The sequence below is a fragment of the Macaca mulatta genome, chromosome 9 (assembly GCF_049350105.2).
Source record: "Macaca mulatta isolate MMU2019108-1 chromosome 9, T2T-MMU8v2.0, whole genome shotgun sequence".
Taxonomy (NCBI): Eukaryota; Metazoa; Chordata; class Mammalia; order Primates; family Cercopithecidae; genus Macaca; species Macaca mulatta.
This window is the reverse complement of record NC_133414.1, coordinates 9207353-9228983: the sequence shown is the minus strand read 5'-3', so window position 1 is coordinate 9228983 and position 21631 is coordinate 9207353. Positions and strand designations below refer to the sequence as shown.

At 44.8% G+C, this 21631-nt stretch overlaps 1 protein-coding gene across 1 annotated transcript in view; it reads right to left on the bottom strand.

Moving 5' to 3' along the window:
* Positions 1 to 21631, bottom strand: part of ITIH2 (inter-alpha-trypsin inhibitor heavy chain 2) — a 47137-nt gene that overhangs the window by 17500 nt on the left and 8006 nt on the right. Inside the window, exons 5-12 of the mRNA XM_001107718.4 lie at positions 18878 to 18982; positions 14341 to 14503; positions 11232 to 11339; positions 10413 to 10541; positions 8489 to 8605; positions 4150 to 4318; positions 3440 to 3565; positions 1127 to 1308 (exon numbers count right to left, since the gene is read on the bottom strand). Coding sequence (XP_001107718.3) covers positions 1127 to 1308; positions 3440 to 3565; positions 4150 to 4318; positions 8489 to 8605; positions 10413 to 10541; positions 11232 to 11339; positions 14341 to 14503; positions 18878 to 18982 — 1099 coding nt within the window. The remainder of the gene's footprint in view (positions 1 to 1126; positions 1309 to 3439; positions 3566 to 4149; positions 4319 to 8488; positions 8606 to 10412; positions 10542 to 11231; positions 11340 to 14340; positions 14504 to 18877; positions 18983 to 21631) is intronic.

Genomic DNA, 21631 nt, shown 5'->3' with positions numbered 1-21631 from the left:
CTTTGATTTAAGAGCCTGGCATTTTTTTCCCTTTCTGTTATGGTCAGCATGAAAAACTCTCGGACAAACTTATGATAAAAGTCAGCAAGAGGTCGGGCATGGTGGCTCGACCTGTAATCCCAGCACTTTGGGAGACCAAGGCGGGGGGGATCACCTGAGGTCAGGAGTTCGAGACCAGCCTGGCCAACATGGTAAACCCCATCTCTTCTAAAAATACAAAAATTAGCCGGGCGTGGTGGAGCATGCCTGCAATCTTGACTACTCAGGAGACTGAGGTGCGAGAATCGCCTGAACCCAGGAGGCGGAGGTTGCAGTGAGCCGAGATCACACCACTGCTCTCCAGACTGGGTGACAAAGCAAGATTCTATCTCAGAAAATAATAATAATAATTAAATTTTTTAAAAAGTCAGCTGGATTAATATTCCCCAAATCAGAATCTTATCTCTTACTTGTTCCCAAATTTAAATATGATGCCTGGTACTGACACACGGCGGGGAAAGACATGTTCCTTCCTTACATCATTTTCTCATCTATTTAGTCAAAACAAACCAATAGTTTGTTTTTTTCAATATATGTATTTTAATTTTAAAAAATTTATTTTTTGAACAGATGGATCTCACTATGTTGCCCAGGCTGGTCTTAAACCTCTGGGCTCAAGTGATCCTCCCACCTTGGCCTCCAAAGTGCTGGGATTACAGGCATGAGCCACCACACTCAGCCTCTATCTTAATACTGAAGAAAATTTACATTGTGAAAAATTGATACCAAGGTGCCAATGCGTGTTAAAGAGAAAATGGTTGGCCATGATGATAAGAAGACCAATTGCTAGCGGGGCGGGAGAGCTACAGGGAGCTTTGATGATGCTCAGAAGACCTTTTTGTTCAGGGGGTAGGAAAGCCGTTCCCATCACCCACCTGCCTCATACCTCACTGTTACTGCAGAAATATGAGGGTGAGGGGAAACGTGTGAGAAAGGAACTGAGCACTTTCCTGATCCTTCCAACCAAATATGGCTGAGATCATGACCATTCTGTGTTAAGTTCAGTGATGCATCATACATGCATCAGATATGGGTAGTTAAATGATTTCCAGTGAATAATAAAAAAAGAACAGAAGAAAAACGTTACCTTAAGCTGGGAAGACGTGTCCTGGTTTCCATAAATCCTCTGTGCAATTCCACGGTTTTCATTGGAGAGTCTCTTCAAAAAATCATAGTCCACATCAAATCCCATGCCCAAACTGAACAAGGAGATATTGTCTTGGATATTCTCCTTCACATTTTTCTGAATTTTTGACAGTTTTAGTTCACCTAAAGTGGGCGATGACAGAAAGGAAAGGAATAAACAAGTAATGTCATAAAGTTGCTGGAAAATCCAGGGAGGGCAGTTTAGTAAAATTTGTTCAGATTAAAATTGCATTTATCCTTTGACCTAGTAACTCGATTTCTAGGAGTTTTTCTTAGAGATGCACTCATACATGTTGAAATGAAGTGTGGCTTGCGTTGCATAGCAACATTATTGGGGAATTAGCAACATATTGGAAACAACATAAATATACACCAGTGAGGAGGCACTTGGTTAGATGATGGTATGTTCAAACCGTGAGATACTATGCAGTTACTAAAAATGACACAGCAACTCTTTATACCAGACAATCTCAAGGACATGTTTAGAGTAGAAAAAAAAAACTAGGTCAATATCAGGGTACATAGGATGCATTTGCAGGCAAGCTTGTATAAATGTACACATGTGTATGTATGCACATACACATGCCTGTGTACAAACATGTATATATAGTATACAGGCATGCATAAACTATCTGTGGAAAGATACATAAGAAACTGGCAACCAGTGACTGATTCCAGGGACAGGAACTGAATGGTTGAGAAACAGGAGTGAGAAACCATGATTAAACCAAATTATGGTTTAACTTTTTTGTTTTTGTTTTTGTTTTTGAGACGGAGTCTCACGCTGTTGCCCAGGCTGGAGTGCAGTGGTGAGATCTTGGCTCACTGCAAGCTCCACCTCCCGAGTTCAAGCGGTTCTCCTATCTCAGCCTCACGAGTAGCTGGGATTACAGGCACACACCACCATGTCCGGCTAATTTTGTATTTTTAGTAGAGATGGGGTTTCACCATGTTGGCCAGGCTGGTCTGGAACTACTGACCTTAGGTGCTCCACCCACCTCAGCCTCCCAAAGTGCTGGGATTACAGGTGTGAGCCACTGTGTTTAAAATATTTTAAACTATATTTCCTTTTCTACCTTATGATTTTATTTAAAACTTGAATTTTAAAAGTAATCTGATGAGAGAGAGAAAACCTTGGCTCTACAACAAATACGTAACAATGGCTCTTTCTAGTCTCATTGTTAATAAGATGGTTGCTCTCTGGTTTTCTAAAGCTCTGGCTGTCACTGTATTGCCTCATGCATTTTCATTCCATTTGGCTGTGTCAGGATGTATCAGACCCAGTCCTAGTCTGTATGATAGCACACTCAGACAACACGATCTGCCATTCACTATTACTGACAGTGGCCAGAATAAAGACACAAGTAAAACAAAGATAGCTGGGTGCAGTGGCTCACACCTGTAATCTCAACACTTTGGGAGACCAAGGTGGGAGGACTGCTTGAGCCCAGGAATTTGAGATCAGCCTGAGCAACACAGTGAGACTTCATCTCTCAAAAAAAAAAAAAAAAAAAGAGAAAAAGAAAAAAAAGAAATTAGCTGAGTGTGGTGGTGCACATACGTAGTCCCAGCCACTCAGGAGGCTGAGGTGGGAGGATCACTTGAGCACGGGAGGTTGAGGCTGTAGTGAGCTGTGTGCGCTCCACTGTACTCCCTCCTGGGTGACAGAACAGGACCCTGTCTCAAAAAATAAATAAAATCAAACAATGTAACAAAGATAAAAGTAAATAATAGAAGAAGGGAGGTGTTGCTGCCATTTTGTAGAAAGAAAAATGTTTAACTTCAAGGTTGTGTCAGAGAGCAGTCATTTCTCCAGCTGCAACTGGGAGAAGTGTGGAGAATAATAGGGAATATGCTACTGTGGCCTCCAAATGTACTGCTGGGAGGTCTGGGATCAATATTCATCATCCACCACCCCCATACACCATCTTCACATACCTCAAGTTGAGGAAATAAATGCATTTCCCTAGAATGCATCAGCAATCCTCACAACCTACTGTTAAAATTCAGACTCAGATTTCCACATATTGTGGAGGTGGCACTGAGGCACTCAAGAGCACCCTTGCTGAAAGTGTCTGAGCAGTAGCTTAGGGGGCGAGGGTTGCAGGATCAGAAGACCTCCTTTAGGAAGCATGGGTTTAAAATATTCTAGAAACTCAGGCAAATGCCATTAGAGTTCCCCTTTTAGGCAAACCACCATTCCAAGAAACAACAGTGAAAGTGTTTGTCGTGACAAAGTTGAAGTGACACTTGCCCACTGTTGGATCTCCATCAGAAACCAAAATGATCAGCGAGACGGAGTTGGGGTCCAACAGTCCCAAGTTATTGGCTTCATTCAAAATGAAGATTGCCCGCAGGAGTGCTTCGTTGATGTTTGTGCCTGTTGAAGTAGCATAATGAAACGTTGGGTATGCGTTCTCGCCACACACAGAAAACCCCATCCTGGATTCAGACTCGTATGTTGGTGGATCACTTATCCATCAGTTATTCCATGCCAAAATCATTTCCTTGCTTTCTGAGTGACACAAACTGTGCTCAAGCTGGTGGTCCCCCAGTGCAGTGAAAGATTCACTTGTAAGTAAACTATCCCCTTAGAGATGAATTAGCCCTTTCAAAGCACAGACTGTTAGTTTGTTAAACACCAGGTTAAGGTATCCAAATCAGCCTTGCCAAGACACTCTGAAGACAGTAACATTTTATGCTTTATGCAGGCAATAAAGAAGTCCAGTGTCACTGAACCTTTTTCTGAGAGAGATTGAAATGGTTCAAAGCTTGTGTGGGCTGGATTACAAATTCTACTTTCACTACAAACTTAGCATTCATCCATTACCAATACATGTATTATTTGAGGCAGGCTCTTGAAGGCTGGGGAAGGACTACCGTGATGGGAATAATGCTTCTTAAGTGAACCATGATTTGAACCCAAAAGAAGTGTCTCCTTGGGCTTTAGCCCAACACACTCACCTCCACTGGGCTGGATTTTCTCAATATACCTCTTGGCATCTGAAACCTGTGTTTTGGTAGCTGAAATTAAATCATTTCTCCAAGTTCGAACGTTCTGGTTGAAGTCAATCACAGAGAAATGGTCTTCCGCTCTGAGGTCATCCAATATGGTCTTCATTGCCTCCACAGTCTATTTCAATAGAGAATAAAGATGGGTCCCATTACAGAAAATCTGAGCCTTGGAGGAACTAGGAAGACCAATCGTTGGTCCTGGTCATCTTTCAAGTTATTCTCAAGCTCAACTTCTTCCAGAAAACCTCTTGAGCCCATCTCGGTCAATGCAGACCTACCCCTTATTTATTCTGAGCATGTATCGTTGGCTTTTTGATACTCTTACTATCTTATTTTGCTAGGCACAACCAGTTTGACTAGACTTTATGTTAAGGATCACAAACTTCGAGTGCCACCTTTATGATGCCTGAAAATAAAATATATTTCTCAAGTCCATCTACTCACCCAGTCTCTTAAACTATTTCCTCATCGTTCTCTTTAAACCACTGCCATCACCCTCTTTCTCTAGCTTACGTGTGATTACTTTGATTCCATCTCCACTGAGAAACTGAAGGAGACAGAAGAACATTCCCACAGACTCCCACTACCATAAAATCCCAACTAGCGATATTTGTACCCATACATTTTTCTTTCATACCTGACAACTAGCAGTATTTCTACCTAATGCAAACCCACCTACTCATGAACTAGATTTCATTCCCTCTCTTTGACTAAAGAACATGGTTCCAGCAATTGTCCTTTGCCTTCTCAATTTCCCTATTCTACTGGTACATTTCCATCAACATAAAAACATGTTATTTCTCATCCTTCTACAAACCTCATGTGCATCCACTTTCTTCATTTCTTAGCTTTCTTCTGCAATAAAATTCCCAGAGAGAATTGTCTAAACACACTGTCTCCAAATCTTCTCTTCCTATTCTCTCAGAAGCCCACTCCTTTTGGTTTTCCTCCCTGTCACTCTACTGAAACTGCCCATGTCAAGGTCACCAATGATGCTAATGTCGCTAAATCCAAAGGTCCATCTTCATTTCTCATGCAACTCAACCTGTCACCAGCAGGTGCTCTCATCTCCCTCCTGAACACAAATTCCTCAATTGTCTTCTAGGGCCTCATTCTCTCTTGATTTGTCTCCCCCACTTACTAATTGTTTTTATTAGTCTCTATCACCAATTATCCTCTTCTTCCCAAATTCCCAATATTAGAATGCTCTGTTGTCTGTTCTTGGCTCCCTTGTCCATCTAATCCTTGGCATTCTCATCTAGTCCCAATGCTGCCAGTACCTTCTATATGCTGGTGAGTCCTAACCGTGTGTCTCCACATCTCACTGTTGAACACCAGGCTTGCGTGGCCAATGTGGGTATTTAATGAACATTTCAGACTTTGGATCCAAAAACAAACTGGGACATTCCCTGCAATGTCTGATTCCATCTCTGTCTTTGCCAACTCATGGATGGCCACTCCATCCTTCTAGTTGCTCAGGCTAAGTCCTGGGGCATCTTTCAGTTTTCTTTTCTTCCCTTGTCTCACAGCTAACCCTTCAGGATATACTGTTTACTCGACCTTCAAAACAGATTCCAGAATCCAGCTCTGATCATGACTGCACAGGCGTTCCATGAGCCACCTTGCCTCTTACTTCTCAGATCTCATCTCCCACTGCCCCTCTCTACTGGCGTCTCTCTCTGTACTTTGCACACTTTCGACTTAGAACCGTTGCATGGGCTGGTCATTGCATTTAATCCCCTTAGGTATCTGCATAACTCTCCCTTCACCTTCTCGGGGTCTCCTCAGTGGTCTTCTCCAGGAAACAAGCCTATTTAAAATTGCATCCCCCTGCAATTGCCACTCTTGATTTCTAACATACGCTTCTTTTTTTTTTTTAATTTTTATCATAATGCTGCCATTGAACATACTTGTACATTTGTACTTGTATGTGTATTGTTTATTCTCTGTCCCCTCTCCCCCAGATGTAAGTTTTATAAGCACCCAGAGGGTAGGCATGCGTTTTTTTGCTTGGTTTCTGTTTTTATGCTTTGGGTCTGTTTTGCTCACGGATGAACTAAGTGCATGAATAGTAGGTGCTTTGTAAATATTTGTTGAATGAATGAATGATGGAAGGAAGCAGTGAATAAACTGTTGTATTAAAGCAGTTGTTCTCAACCAGAGGCAATTATTCCCCCCAGTGGACATTTGGCAATATCTGAAGTCATATTTGATTGTTATGATGCAGGGGATGTTGTGCTACTGAAATTGAGCAAATAGACCATAGACCATGCTGCTAAGTATCCTGCAATGCACCAGACAGCCCTCCCACAGCAAAGAATGACCCCATCCAAAATATTAATAGTCCCACTGCTGAGAAACCCTGCCTGGGAGTACAGACCCAGGCAGGCAGGGTCTGTAGAAAACAGGGACTTCTTCTCCTCCTCCTCCTCCTTCTTCTTCCTCCTCTTCTTCCTCTTCTTCTTCCTCTTCTTCTTCCTCCTCCTCCTCCTCCTCCTCCTCTTCTTCTTCTTCTTCTTCTTCTTCTTCTTCTTCTTCCTCCTCCTCCTCCTCTTCCTCTTCCTCCTCTTCTTCCTCTTCCTCCTCTTCCTCCTCTTCCTCCTCCTCCTCCTTCTTCTTCTTCTTCCTCCTCTTCTTCCTCTTCTTCTTCCTCTTCTTCTTCCTCCTCCTCCTCTTCTCCTTCTTCTTCTTCTTCTTCTTCTTCTTCTTCTTCTTCTTCTTCTTCTTCTTCTTCTCCTTCTTCTTCTTCCTCCTCCTCCTCCTCCTCCTCTTCCTCTTCCTCCTCTTCTTCCTCTTCCTCCTCTTCCTCCTCCTCCTCCTTCTTCTTCTTCCTCCTCTTCTTCCTCTTCCTCCTCTTCCTCCTCTTCCTCCTCCTCCTCCTTCTTCTTCTTCTTCCTCCTCTTCTTCCTCTTCTTCTTCCTCTTCTTCTTCCTCCTCCTCCTCTTCTCCTTCTTCTTCTTCTTCTTCTTCTTCTTCTTCTTCTTCTTCTTCTTCTTCTTCTCCTTCTTCTTCTTCCTCCTCCTCCTCCTCCTCCTCTTCCTCTTCCTCCTCTTCTTCCTCTTCCTCCTCTTCCTCCTCCTCCTCCTTCTTCTTCTTCCTCTTCTTCCTCCTCCTCCTCCTCTTCTTCTTCTTCTTCTTCTTCTTCTTCTTCTTCTTCTTCTTCTTCTTCTTCCTCCTCCTCCTCCTCCTCCTCCTCCTCTTCCTCTTCCTCTTCCTCTTCTTCTTCCTCTTCCTCCTCTTCCTCCTCCTCCTCCTCCTTCTTCTTCTTCTTTTTTTGAGATGGAGTTTCACTCTTATTGCCCAGGCTGGAGTGCAGTGGCACAATCTCTGCTCGCCGCAACCTCCGCCTCCTGGGTTCAAGCAATTCTGGCTCAGCCTCCCGAGTAGCTGGGATTACAGGCATGTGCCACCACACCCAGCTAATTTTTTTTTTTTTTTTTTTTTTTTTTTTTAGTAGAGACAGGGTTTCTCCATGTTGGTCAAGCTAGTCTCAAACTCCCAACCTCAGGTGATCCAACTCCCTTGGCCTCCCAAAGTGCTGGGATTATAGGCATGAGCCACTGTGCCCGGCCAACAGGGACTTCTTTTAGGTTCCTTACAGATCTTAGGGTAGTAGTGAACTCTTGGGTGGTCAAAAATAGTTGCTGAATGAATGGTTAGTTGGTTGTTCAACTTGGTTGAATGGATGGATGGATTGATGGGTAAGTCAAACATTTCCTTGTTTGGTCTTTAGAATTGCATCCGTACATCTCACTTATCACTGAGTAAGCCTATATTGAGCTCTGAGCTGGAAAACATAGATGGGATAGCTTCCCTCAAGAAATTACAATATAATTAGAAATAATATGCTTATATTTATTCAATAGTTATATGTGGATAATGACAAGATATAATAAAACAGGTAGAAGAGCAAAAAGAATGTGACTGATCATTGAAAGAAGAGGTTATATAGAGATTACATTTTTCAAAGAGGTGAGTTTTGAGACAGTTTTTCAAGGAAATATTGGATACAGAGTGGAAAAGAGGAAGAGAAGGAAGAGGAAACAGGAAAGAGGAAGAAGAGAAGGAAGGGAATTTTACACTGGAGGAATGATTAGAAGATGGAGGTGTATGTGCTGTGAAATGCAATAATCGCAAAATTTAGAAAGAGTTTACACCGGCAGTCAGTAAGCACAGTCCCTGATCTTCAGCCATAAGTAGGGAGGAGGGATAGAATGATTGCATTTTTAGGAGGGGATCAAAGAAGATAGTGAGTCCCCCCCACCACTGCAAACAAGGGGGTACTTACTTGTTTCATTTTAACTCCCCACATGGAGCCACTCACATCAATGACAAAGAGGATGTTTTTGGGAATTGGGTCCAGGTTGTCAGGAGCAAAGAAGTGGACAAAATATCCATTAAACACCTGAAAAATAGAACGTCTTTGTGAGTCAAATCATGATTCCTGTTTAGAAGGTAGGGAGATGGGGACCTGGGGACTCATCTACGGGGAGGAGGAGGTGGAGCTTGATGTGTATTTGCCTCCACATTTTCCTGCCTGCTCCCCCACCTCCTCTCCTGTGAGGGTCAAGACCTTCCAGCAAAGCATTCCACTGCACTCCCTGCCGCTCCACTCCACACGGCTCCACTCCATGCCGCTCCACTCCACACCACTCCACGCTGCTCCACTCACTCCACTACACACCACTCCATTCCACTCGACTCCTCTCCACTCCACTCCACACCGCTCCACTCCGTTCTACTCCTCTCCACTCCATGCGACACCACTCTACGCCACTTCACTTCACGCCATGCCACTCCACGCGACGCCAGGCCACTCCACTCCACGCGACGCCAGACCACTCCACTCCACACGATGCCACGCCACTCCACTCTACTCCACTCCACTCCATGCCACTCCACTCCATGCTGCTCCACTCCACTCCATGCCACTTCACTCCACTCCATGCCATGCCACTCCACTCCACTTCACTCCACTCCACGCCACTCCATGCCACTCCACTCCACGCCACTCCACTCCTCTCCACTCCATGTCACTCAGTTTTTACAGAGAGCCCCTGTTCCAGACGCCCTGTTAACCAGCGGTGAATCAGGCAGAGCCCCCACCCTCAGGAGGCTCCCGTCCAGCAGAGGATAAGGATAAGTGAAGGCGATGTGTAGTGCAGCGTGTTAAACACCATGATCAGAAAGTAAAGGGCTCATCAAGAGCCCGGTGTGCATCTAACGCATGCAGGGGACGATTCTCTGGGAAGCAGCATCTCCACTGGGACCTGAGGATGAACTCAGACTTAGCTGCCCTCTTGAGAGCTGGGTCAGGTTGAGATAGTTGGGAGTGGTGAAGAGAGTTCCAGACAGCGCAGCCCCAGAGATGAGAGAGCATGGCATACTTGGAGCTCCACATGTGGTTCAGCAAGATGGGGCCATAGAATCCAAGAATTCAGGGAAGTAGGTGAAGAATCAGCAGGACAGATCATGAAGGATGTGTCTAGGCCACTTCAGAAAATTTGGATTTTTCTGGAAGTTAATGAGAGTCTGCCCCAGCTGGACTCCTGACCATTCTCTTTGTCTTCTGCTGCAGGCTTGATGACTGACTCACCTAATTCTCTTTCCACTGCCCTTTGGCTGCCTCTTTCCAGGACACTACAGTATCCAGGTACAGGGTGTGTGCTCCACTCGCTGTCCCTAGAGAGACTCTTGGAGTTTTGGGTACATTCTAAGAGTCCTCACCTTAGTACAAGGAAAGGAAGACACACATCTAAGACATGGCCAAAGGGGAAAGGTAACTTTTCAAGAAACTTCATGGTAAACCTTGGCCCTGAAATTCACCGTTGGCTCTTGATCTTTCTAGGCTGTGGATGTGCCTTCCTCCTCCCCGCTAATCTCTGTGCTTTCTTTGACTGTCTAATTGCAAAGGGCCATGGGAGCCTATCTAAAATTCCTGTTCTGTAATTATTCCATTGTTCTTCATATGAGGCCCAGGAATGCCCTCCTGGGACAAGAGCATGAGATCCGATGACCTTTCATTTAGTTTTTAAGACACAAAAGATAATGCTTAGCGGTATAATCGAATAATATGATTTTAGTCCCTTCTCTGCAGCTAGAAACACTTGCCCTGGCAGCTGGAAACCACCCACAGGTCTGGGAGTTTGTTCAAAAAGGAGCAGCTCTTTGCCATGAGCTTGGCAGTAGAACCAGAGCCATTGCGCACGCACCTCCAGTTCACCAGCCTTCTCTTCTCTTTTCACATCATACAGCACCACCAGTTCCCCGTCTACCACAGTCTCCCGGCAGTTAGGGCATATTCTCTGCTGTGCTACTGTGGGCTTGAAGGAGACGTGCGCCTAGAAAGAACAGTGACGTCAGAGCCTCTGCCTCTAGCCCCTTCCCAGTGAGGGCTTGGTGCTGCCCCTTCTCCAGCACACAGGGAAGAGGAGCTGCCCAGTGGACGTTCTGCATCCCGGCAACATCGGTAGACTCATTACTGATGGGAAGGACAAGCCAGGGCTTTTTCAGGGAGCATCTCCAGCCTGCCATGCTGTTTGCAAGGTTTCAGGCCTTTTTAGAAGACAGCCAATGAATTTTCTTCATCCCCTACAGAAGGGCTGACCACCTGCTTTGGAAAGAGTTTGTGAAATGTTTTAATGTTCTTAGAGGAGTTTCTCCTTACAGGAGTCATAGTTGGTTATCATTGGCCATTGAGGCAGAGAGTTGAACATTTCTAGCTATGGTTAATGAATGAAAATCCACCACATAGGATGTGAAAGCTGTCCTTTAGCTACTGCTTACGTAGGTGACTTAGGGGAAATGAGACTCAAAAGGGACAATCTCTGGTCAAAATGGAAAGAAACCACTGGGAGTGTTGTTCTGTGTGTCCTGGGGAGACCCTAGACTCTTCTTGGGGATCCCCATTTCTTCAGTGTCCTCAACTCAACACCAGCCTGACTTTCTATTCTCCAGAGCACAGGAGGAGAACAGAACCCACGAGCCAGAGGCCCCCGTGGATGCCTGGCAACACGCAGGGCTCAGGGTACCTTCTGTTGTCCTTTAGAAATGACTGGAACACCATCGAAATGGCCTTCAAATGTGTCGGGAACATGAAGAAATCTGATTCCCTGGGGTTCGATAACCCACACATCTACCTAGAAATGCAAGAGAAAATTACCCAAAGCATTAAAAGTCTTTAAAGTCTTTTTAAGCAAGAAGTAAAATTACAAGTAAGTCCTCAGATGCTTTTCTCCTCCACAGGTTTCCCCAGTGTGGCTTCATGATCTCTTCTGCAGGACCGCAAGTTCCTGCGATGGGATTCATCTCACTGCAGAGGCTTAAGCCCCGTCTGTCAACTCAGAACTCTCCTTCTGCTGCCTCACTCCCCCAGGAGTCAATTCTCTTCTTCATTCTATTGGAGTCTTTTTATTTATAAGAGCATTTGCATGGTTAGGGAAAAAAAGAATGCCTTCTTTTTTTTCTGTCTCATTGTTGAATAGCACTGCATTTACTCTGTAGACCTGCCATTGTTAAATAGTACTGCATTTACTTTGTAGACCTGTCAAAAGTAGACCATTTTCCCCAAATATTGGGTCCTTTTATTTCTTCTCTGTCTTGCTTTGAACAGAGCTCATCTAGGGAAATCCCCTTTGGTGATTCTTGACCAAACCACAGTCATGGCTGCCATTTGTTTCTTTTTTCATTTAACTCTATGATTTGTTTATTTATATTTTTGTGTCTTTATTTTGAAAAATTTGTATAAATTGAAGGAGTACAAATGCAGTTTGGTTACATGAATATATTGCACAGGAGTGAAGTCTAGGCTTTTAGTGAAACTACCACCCAAGTAATGTACCTTGTATCCATTAAGTAATTTCTCATGCCTCACTCCATTCCCACCCTCCCACACTTCTCCCAAGTCTCCCCACTCCCACTCTCCCACACTTCCGAGGCTCCAACATCTATCATTCCACACCCTATGTCCCTGTGTACATATTATTCAACTCTCTCTTATAAGTGAGAACATGTGGTATTTGACTTTCTGTATCTGAGTTACTTAGCTGCCTTTCTTTCTTTCTTTCTTTCTTTCTTTCTTTCTTTCTTTCTTTCTTTCTTTCTTTCTTTCTTTCTTTCTTTTCTTTTCTTTTCTTTTCTTTTCTTTTCTTTTCTTTTTTTTTTTTTTTCAGACAAGGTCTTATTTTGTCATCCAGCCTGGAGTGCAGTGGCATGATCATAGCTAACTGTGGCCTCGACTTTTTGGGCTCAAGCTATCCTCCTGCCTCAGTCTCCCAAGTAGGTGGGACTACAGGGGCACACCGCCATGCCTGGCTAATTTATTTATTTATTTTCAGTAGAAATGAGGTCTCACTGTGCTGCCCAGGTTGTCACTCAGTTTTTGTTAATATTGTTACCATCAACAATCTCAATGATTGTCTCTTTCTAGGCTTAGATGCTAATCACATCTAACCATCGTTTCAAATTATTTATCGTGGGATTCATGGCATTGAGCAAGAGAATGTGCGTGACTGACACCTATCCATCATCAGTACTGGAAAAACATCCAACACCACACTCTTAGTTGTACGGAGCATTTTGGCCAAGTCACGTGCCCTGGTAAGGGGCTGCATTTACCCGAAGGAAGGGCGTCTTTTTTTCAATTCACACAAAAGCACCGTATATGCTAGGAGTGGCCCAGAAAAGAATCAACAGCGTAGACTCTGATAGTGAACTGATGCCAAATAGTGGGCATTATTGATCAGACGAGCAGCTTTTCAAATGGGAATTAAAGTTTCATCATGATTAATTCATTCCCTTTCATCTCCCATGTCTCCGGGCAATTCACAACGTGTCTGCTTCACTCTCCCATCTGCCAGGGGGAGGGGCACGCTGGCCTCTGTACTCTCTTAGGTTTCCTCTTGTCTAGCTCTGCCTCCTACACTAAACAGTCATAGGATGTCGCATAGATTTGAGCAAAGAAAAGAGCAGTTTAGTCTTTATAGCAAGAGACGAAGATGACAGCAGAGGTGAGTTCAGATGGATAGTAGCACAGTGGATGTCCGAGGCACTGCTCCCCTGCTGTGATGATGGCTGGGGTGGCAGGGAAGACAACTCACTTAACCTTCATCAAGCTCCTGTCATTGGCCACATATTACAGGAACAGGTAACCAAGTATAGGACGTTCTCACTTCTAAGTGGGAGCTAAACATTGAGTACACATGGACACAAAGAAGGGAACAATTGACACCAGGGCCTACTCGATGGTGAGGGAGGGAGGAGAGAAAGGATCAGAAAACTACCTATCAGGTACTATGCTCATTACCTGGGTGGTGAAATCAACTGTACGCACCACCCCTGTGACATGGAATTTACCTATGTAACAAACCTGCACACGTGCCCCTGAACTTAAAATAAAAGTTTAAAAAAAGAACTGAGAAACAAAAATCTGTTACAGTACTCTTTTCAGAGATGAGACAGCGGAGACTCAGGATAACTGGTCCCTGAAGATTAGTGTCTTGGGATGAATGGTGGCCTCCCCACTAAAGATATGCCCAACCCCTGGAACCTGTGAACATGGATTTATCTGGAAAAAGAGTCCTTGCAGATGCAATTAAGGATCTTGAGTTGAGATCATCCTGTACTACCTGGTGGACCCCAAACCTAATAGGTGTTCTTGTGAGAGAAAGGCAGAGGGGCATTTGAGATGCTCGGAGGGGGAGAGGCTGCGATCGCAGAAGAAGAGATTGGAGTGATCTGACTAGAAGGCCACAAGTCAAGGACGGCTGGCAGCTGAAAGACAGCAGGAGAAGCAAGGAACGGGCTCTCCCATGGAGCCTCCAGAAAGACAGTGCAGCTCTGCAGACACCTTGACTTCAGGCTTCAATTCAGAATCAATTTCTGTTCTGTTAAGCTGTGGTGTTTGCTGTAACTTGTTATAGCAGAGCTTGGAAACCATAATACGGCTGTTAAGGAGACTGACCGCTCTAAGGAAGTGGTGTGGCTGACTCCAAACCCACCATCTTTTCAATACATCCCACTGTCTTGCAGAGTTGAGTGGCATCCAACACCACAAGTGGTGGTGATGAGCAGAAAGTAGAAATCAGGGTCAGGGACCATCAAAGGACAGTGTCACTGTCCACCCTACAGATCCAGGCTTACCTCCAAGTGTTTGGCCAGCCGTCCAGGCTGCAGATAGATCCTGTGTTCATAGGAGCCCAGCTTCCTCCACTTCACCTCCTGGTAGTGAAGTTCGAACTGCACCTTTGCTCCTGGGAGGACATTTACTTCTGTTCTGAAGTTTTCCATGTCAAGAGCCCTGCTCCTAAAGGTGACAGCCCCCAACAAAAGTCAACAGATACACGATTGAGCAGCAAGACTCACAACCTAGGCAGAGGGTGTGTAGACTTTCCTGGACAGTCCGACCTGCTCAGTAGTTCATGAAAGTCAACAGTAGGTACCCCAGAGGTAAGTGCAGCTTCTAGATCAATTGAATTCCAACAAGAGCTTCCATCTCCTCTCCTACCCGATCTCCGGCTCCCAGAGCTTCTTACTGACTTGAGTGTTGTCTGCAAAAAGCTACCAGGGATTGGCCCCTATCCTGGGCCAGAAACCTGACATCTATCATTGTTGATATAGCAGCTCTGCAATATGGAAATCAACACCCTGACTTTTCAGATGATAAAAAAAATTAGGCTTGGGCCGGGTGCGGTGGCTCACACCTGTAATCCCAGCACTTTGGGAGGCCGAGGCGGGCAGATCACGAGGTCAGGAGTTTGATACCAGCCTGGCCAACATGGTGAAACCCCGTCTCTACTAAAAATGCAAAAATTAGCTGGGCATGGCGGTGCGTGACTGTAATCCCAGCTACGCAGGAGGCTGGGGCAGGAGAACTGCTTGAACCAGGACCCAGGAGGCGGGGGTTGCGTTGAGCCAAGATCACGCCATTGCACTCCAGCCTGGGCAACAAGAGTGAAACTCTGTCTCAAAAAAAAATAAAAAATAAAAAAAAATAAAAAAAAATAAAAAGGCTTATAGAGGACCTGCTCAAGACCCCATAGCCAGTCCACTGTGGGACCAGGACTCACACCCAAGGTTGGATGGTTCAAAGATGGCACACTCTTCCTATACTGCATTTGAGGCTCACTGTAGGAGTTCTTGATATTTTTGAAGGTCTTCAGAAAGAAAAACTTTATTATTGCAACAAATTGAGTATGTTTCTCTCTCTTTTTTTTTTGAGCTGGAGTCTCGCTCTGCTGCCCAGGCTGTAGTACAGTGGTATGATCTCGGCTGACTGCAACCTCCGCCTCCAGGGTTCAAGCTGTTCTCCCACCTTAGCATCCCGAGTAGCTGGGATTACAGGTGTGCGCCACCACACCTAGCTAATTTTCATATTTTTAGTAGAGTTGGGGTTTCGCCATGTTGGCCAGGCTGGTCTCGAACTCTTGACCTCAGATGATCCACCCACCTCCACCTCCGAAAGTGCTGGGATTACAGGCTGAGCCACTGCACCTGGCCTGAGTATGTTTTTCTATCAGAAGGACTTATTTTAGTCACATACATATTGAGTTCAATGTGATCATTGATCTTGAGGTATTTATGGTTTAAAGAGAAAGCAGCAAAATTATCAACACTGGTGATTCCAGCATTAGGATAAACAAGGAATGATTCTTTTTAAACGAAATAAGTAATCACTGGGCACGGAGGCTGACGCCTGTAATTCTAGCACTTTGGGAGGCCGAGGTGGGTGGGTCACTTGAGGTCAAGAGTTACCAGCCTGGCCAACATGGTGAAATCCCATCTCTACTAAAAACACAAAAATTAGCCAGGTGTGGTGGTGGGTGCCTGTAATCCTAGCCACTCAGGAGACTGAGGCAGGAGAATTGCTTAGACTGGGGAGGTGGAGGTTGCAGTGAGCCCTGTCTCTACTAAAAATACAAAAATTAGCTGGACGTGGTGATGGGTGCCTGTAATCCTAGCTCTTGGGAGGCTGAGGCAGGAAAATTGCTTAGATCTGGGAGGTGGAGGTTGCAGTGAGCAGAGATCATGCCACAGCACTTCACTCTATCCAGGGTGATAGAGTGAAACTTCATCTCAAAAATAATAAAATAAAGACAAAAAAAGAAAAGAAATAAGTGAGTAAGCAAGGTAAGATGTTGCATAATCAGCCTATGGGACTGGGGAGTTGTTGTGGACAGTCAGCGTGAGATAATTGAAGAAAAAGACGAGCATGACCTTGTGCAAAGCTTTGAGACAGAGCCTGTAAGTGAGAGACCATGTTTACCCGAGGGGTGCACTAGGATGGGAGCTCTGCGTTCCCTGCAGTATCTCCAGTGCCTAGAAGAGTTTCTGGTAGAAATAAGTATTTGTGGGATGGATAAACAAATAAATAAGTATTTGTGGGATGAAAAATAAATGAATGGGTGATGTGGTCAAAATGAGGATAAAGATGGCAAAATCTTCCTTCCTTCCTTCCTTCCTTCCTTCCTTCCTTCCTTCCTTCCTTCCTTCCCTCCCTCCCTCCCTCCCTCCCTCCCTCCCTCCCTCCCTCCCTCCCTCCTTCCTTCCTTCCTTTTCTCTCTCTCTCTCGACAGAGTTGCTCTGTCTCCAGGCTGGAATGCAGTGGTGCGATCTCGACTCACTGCAACCTCTGACTCCCTGGTTCAAGTAATTATCCTGCCTCAGCCTCCCGTGTAGCTGGGATTATAGGCACACGCCACCACACCCAGCTAATTTATGTATTTTTAGTTGAGACGGGGTTTCACCATGTTGGCCAGGATGGTCTCGATCTCATGACCTCATGATCTGCCTGCCTCAACCTGCCAAAGTGCTGGGATTACAGGTGTGAGCCACTGTGCCCGGCCAGCAAAATGATTCTTAACGGTAAAAGAACTGATTTACTGGCCAGGCGCGGTGGCTCACGCCTGTAATCCCAGCACTTTGGGGGGCCGAGGTGGGTGGATCACGAGGTCAGTAGATCAAAACCATCCTGGCTAACACGGTGAAACCTCGTCTCTACTAAAAATACAAAAAAAATTAGCCTGGTGTGGTGGCTGGTGCCTGTAGTCACAGCTACTTGGGAGACTGAGGCAGGAGACTGGCATGAACCCGGGAGGCGGAGCTTGCAGTGAGCCGAGATCAAGCCACTGCATTCCAGCCTGGGCTACAGAGTGAGACTCTGTCTCAAAACAACAACAACAACAACAACAACAACAAAAACTGATTTACCTGCAGGAAGGCTAGAGGCATTTCCTCTGCTTGGAGCTTCTTCTCTCCTTTCTCTACCTGGCTGAAGTTTACTACAGTTGGTGCTCTGTATCCTCTGGAGTTTGGTTCCAGGATTCCCCAAGGATACCAAAATCCAGCGATGCCCAAGCCACTGTTATAAAATAGTGTGGTGCGGTCAACCCTCTGTATCCAAGTCTCCATCCACAGTTGGTTGAATCTGAGAATGTGAAACCCATGGATATGAAGGCCAACTGTAATCTTCCTGGGCTCCGCTTACACACAGTCCTCTGGGGGGATTTCCTGGACCCTCAGACGGGATTACACGCTCGGCACTCGGAACTCCCACAGTGTTTTTTGTGTACCCTCTCTGTATTTCTGTATTAGCACTTGCCCACTACAGATATTGTTGTCACAGGTTCCTTGTCTGTCTCCTGTACGGGACTGATGGTGTCTGCTTTTGTGGTGCTGCTGCCTCTGACAGAACCGGGTACAGAGCTTGCGTTTGATGCATTTCTGTTGGATGAATAAATGCATGAATGAAAGGAAAAGAAGTTCAACTACAGGTGAGTTTGGGGATGTAGGAGAGGAGGAGATGAGGAAAGAAACGTGGCAGGATTTGGCCTGATAGTGAGTGTGCACTGCAAGCAGTGAGAAGGTGAAAATTCCTTTGAAGATTTTTTTCCCTTTGAAGAGAAGCTGCTTTTTGAGGGTGAGTTGGCATTCCTAGGTCTTACTTAGATTATAAGGGGAAAAAATAAACAAAACCTAAGTATCGCAGCCCAGCATGGTGGCTCAAGCCTGTAATCCTAGCACTTCGGGAGGCCGATGAGGGAGCAGTGCTTGAGGCCAGCCTAGAGAACAAAGCAAGGCCTTATCTCTACAAAAACTAAAAAAATTAGTCAGGCATGGTGGTGCACCCCAAGTCCCAGCTACTTGGAAGGATGAGGCATTCCCGCTTGGGGCCAGGAGTTTGAGGTTGTAGTGAGCCGTGATCACACCACTGCATTCCAGCCTGGGCAAAAAAGTAAGACCTCATCTCAATAAATAAATAAATAAATAAATAAATAAATAAATGTCTTATCCCTACAAATAGGCAAAATAAATCATTAAGGCAAATTTCAAACTTTCCCTTCTGCATATATGGTAAGTTTTGTAACAAGATCACCAACATTTCTGTAGTTTCTCTCTTCGCTCTTTAGAAAAATCACTGTTTATTTACAGAACATCCATCTACTTGCTAGACAAGTGATGTAAGCACAACCAGCATGCGATCACCCAGAACCCATTGGTTGAAGAAGGACCTTTAGGCAAATAGAAGCTGCAGTGCCTAATTCTCCCATCTGGCTCGGAGAGTTTGCCATTGGCTCAGGTGCTGTGCCTTTCTGGAGGCTGGTTTGCTGCTGTGGGAAGGAGACAGGAGAGGAAACCACCATCGAGAGGCAAGGGCAAGCCTTGCTCACTCACGCCTTACCTCACCAAGCCAGCCGTCTTGCCTTTTGCTCTGGCCTGTGCGTAGAGAGCTCGGCCCACAGTTTTCTCCTTAATAGAACTCCTAAATGTCGTGCCATCCACAGTCCTAGAAAACAACAGAAGGCAACCGGTTGGTCAGAAAAATAATCTTTTTTTTTTTTTTTCTTGAGATGGAGTCTTGCTCTGTCACCCAGGCTGGAGTGCAATGGTGCAATCTCGGCTCACTGCAACCTCCGCCTCCCGGGTTCAAGCGATTCTCCTGCTTCAGCCTCCTGAGGAGCTGGGATTACAGGCTCCTGCCACCATGCCAGGCTAATTTTTTGTATTTTTAATAGAGGCGGGGTTTCACCATGTTGGCAAGGCTGGTCTCGAACTTCTGACCTCGTGATCCTTCTGCCTTGGCCTCCCAAAGTTCTTGGATTACAGGTGTGAGCCACCGCGCCCAGCCCAGAATAGTAATCTTAGCAAAACAAACAAGAGCAAGCAAAGAACCCAAGGCTGATTTAATGAATGAGGGCAATGATCATTTTGTGTCTATAAGAAATAAGAAGGGAGGCCTTTGAATAGTTTATAGACAGGACTTCCTTTATTGATTGGATAGTGTGGCTTGAGAGGGGTTTGGTAGGCTCCCACCCTAAAACTTTTCCCTCATGTACTGTTGTTTGTTTTTAGATTTTTCCTCATTTTTGAATTTCATCCTTTAGATGAAGAATGGTTCTCTTTGGGTATCCCCTTCGAATGACAAATGTGACTAGGAGAGGTGACTGATAAATTCCGAATTATCTCGTTACCTTTGGTTCAGCAGGTCATTCTGTGAGTTAAGAATTTGGCATAGCTGTGGGGTATGCAATGGACTGAATGTTTATGTTCCCCACAAATGTGTATGTTGAACCTTACTTCTTAGGACGATGACATTAGGAGGTGGGGCCTTGGAGAGGTAATTAGGTCTCTCCTCATGAATAGCCTTTAGTGCTCTCACAAAAGAGACTTCAAGGAATTCTCTCATCTCTTTCCATCCTGACTGAACCAGGAAATGGGCCCTCACGAGACATGAAATCTTTGGGCACCTTGATCTCAGACTTGCCAGCCTTCAGAACTATGAGAAATACATTTCTGTTGTTTATAAGCTACCCATTTTATGGTACTTAGTCATAGCAGCCTGAGCTGATGAAGACGGACTATTATGCTCCTCTGCAAGGGTGGAAAAGAATAGAGAAAAATGGGAGAAGGTGCTGGTGGGTCCACTGCCAAAGTGGTGCTTATCTGGAAATCGTCTCCCTTGGGGACCTCTGTCTTCTATTTGCACCTTGTCTCTTTCCACCATACTTTTAGCTGGCTAGCAACTAATCCTTACCAAGTAATGGTTGGTCAGAGAGGTAGAATCCAGAATTTTGGAAGTAAATGGGAACTTCCAGTACTCAAATGGGCAGTGTCTTTTCCAAAGGAGCAATTTAGAAATGTGTGAAGTATGGGTTGTTGAGATGACTCGGAAGTGCTGCTGGCATTTGTGGGAGGACACCGAGAATGTTAGTCATCCTGCAATGTGAAGGACAGCTCCACTGAAGAATTTTCCTGCCCCAAATGCCAACAGCACGTGTATTGAAGCACACTTCTGGGTTTGCCCCTTTAGATGAGAGACATCAGACCCCAGGAGAGAGGTGACTCTTGCTCAAGGTCACGCTGCTGGTCAAGACCATCATGCTTCTATCAAATCATAACTAAGTCTCAAAGGCCAAGGAGTCTTTAGGACAAAGGAAATCATCTCCCATAGAATATTCAGGATCTTGACAAAAAAGTAGAAGGGATATTTTGGCTAGTACATAGGTCTACACAGCTCATTTTAAGTTGTGATAATTAAGCAGGTATCTTCTCTGGTCTTATAAATTCAGCCTAGAGCAGAGGGAGATAAAAGGAAATGCATGTTTCACAATTCTGTCCTTTGTACTTCAAATCTTCTATGTAATGAAATGGTAAAGAAAGAACAGAATGAAAGATGGAATAGTATGCAGGCATAAAAAAAGGAATGAGGTCATGTCCTTTGCAGGGACATGGATCAAGCTGGAAGCTATCGTCCTCAGCAAACTAACACAGGAACAGAAATTCAAACACTGTATGTTCTCACTCATAAGTGGGAGTTGAACAATGAGAACACATGGACACAGGGAGGGGAACATCACACACCAGGGCCTGTCGGGAGGTAGAGGGCAAGGGGAGGGAGAGCATTAGGACAAATAGCTAACACATGCGGGGCTTAAAACCTAGATAACAGGATGATAGGTGCAGCAAACCACCATAGCACATGTATACCTATGTAACAAACCTACACATTCTGCACTTGTATCCCGGAACTTAAAGTAAAAACAAAACAAAACAAACAAACAAAAAACAAAAATAACAGATCTTTAGAGTAAGTTCTAATTATGTGGTTTAAAAATAGGAATTTACTAAAATAGTTTTCAATGTCATTTCTAGACACGGGTTCATATAATACCACTACAGAAAAGCTTTCCCTTCTCCCTTTGCTTTTTAGAAAAGGCAGACAAAAAAAGCGATACATTTTAAAGCCAATTCAAAGGATACCAATCAAAGTGACACAATGCCTTTTTCTGCCTACTTGGTTTTGTTTGGAAAATAGAGTTCACATGACTGCCAAAGTGCATGGTAGTTGAACCCTTTACTGTTTATCCACAGTGATCACTGATTACCCTGGTGTATGAAAGACAAAAGTGGATGAGAAGTAACTCAGCCTAATGTC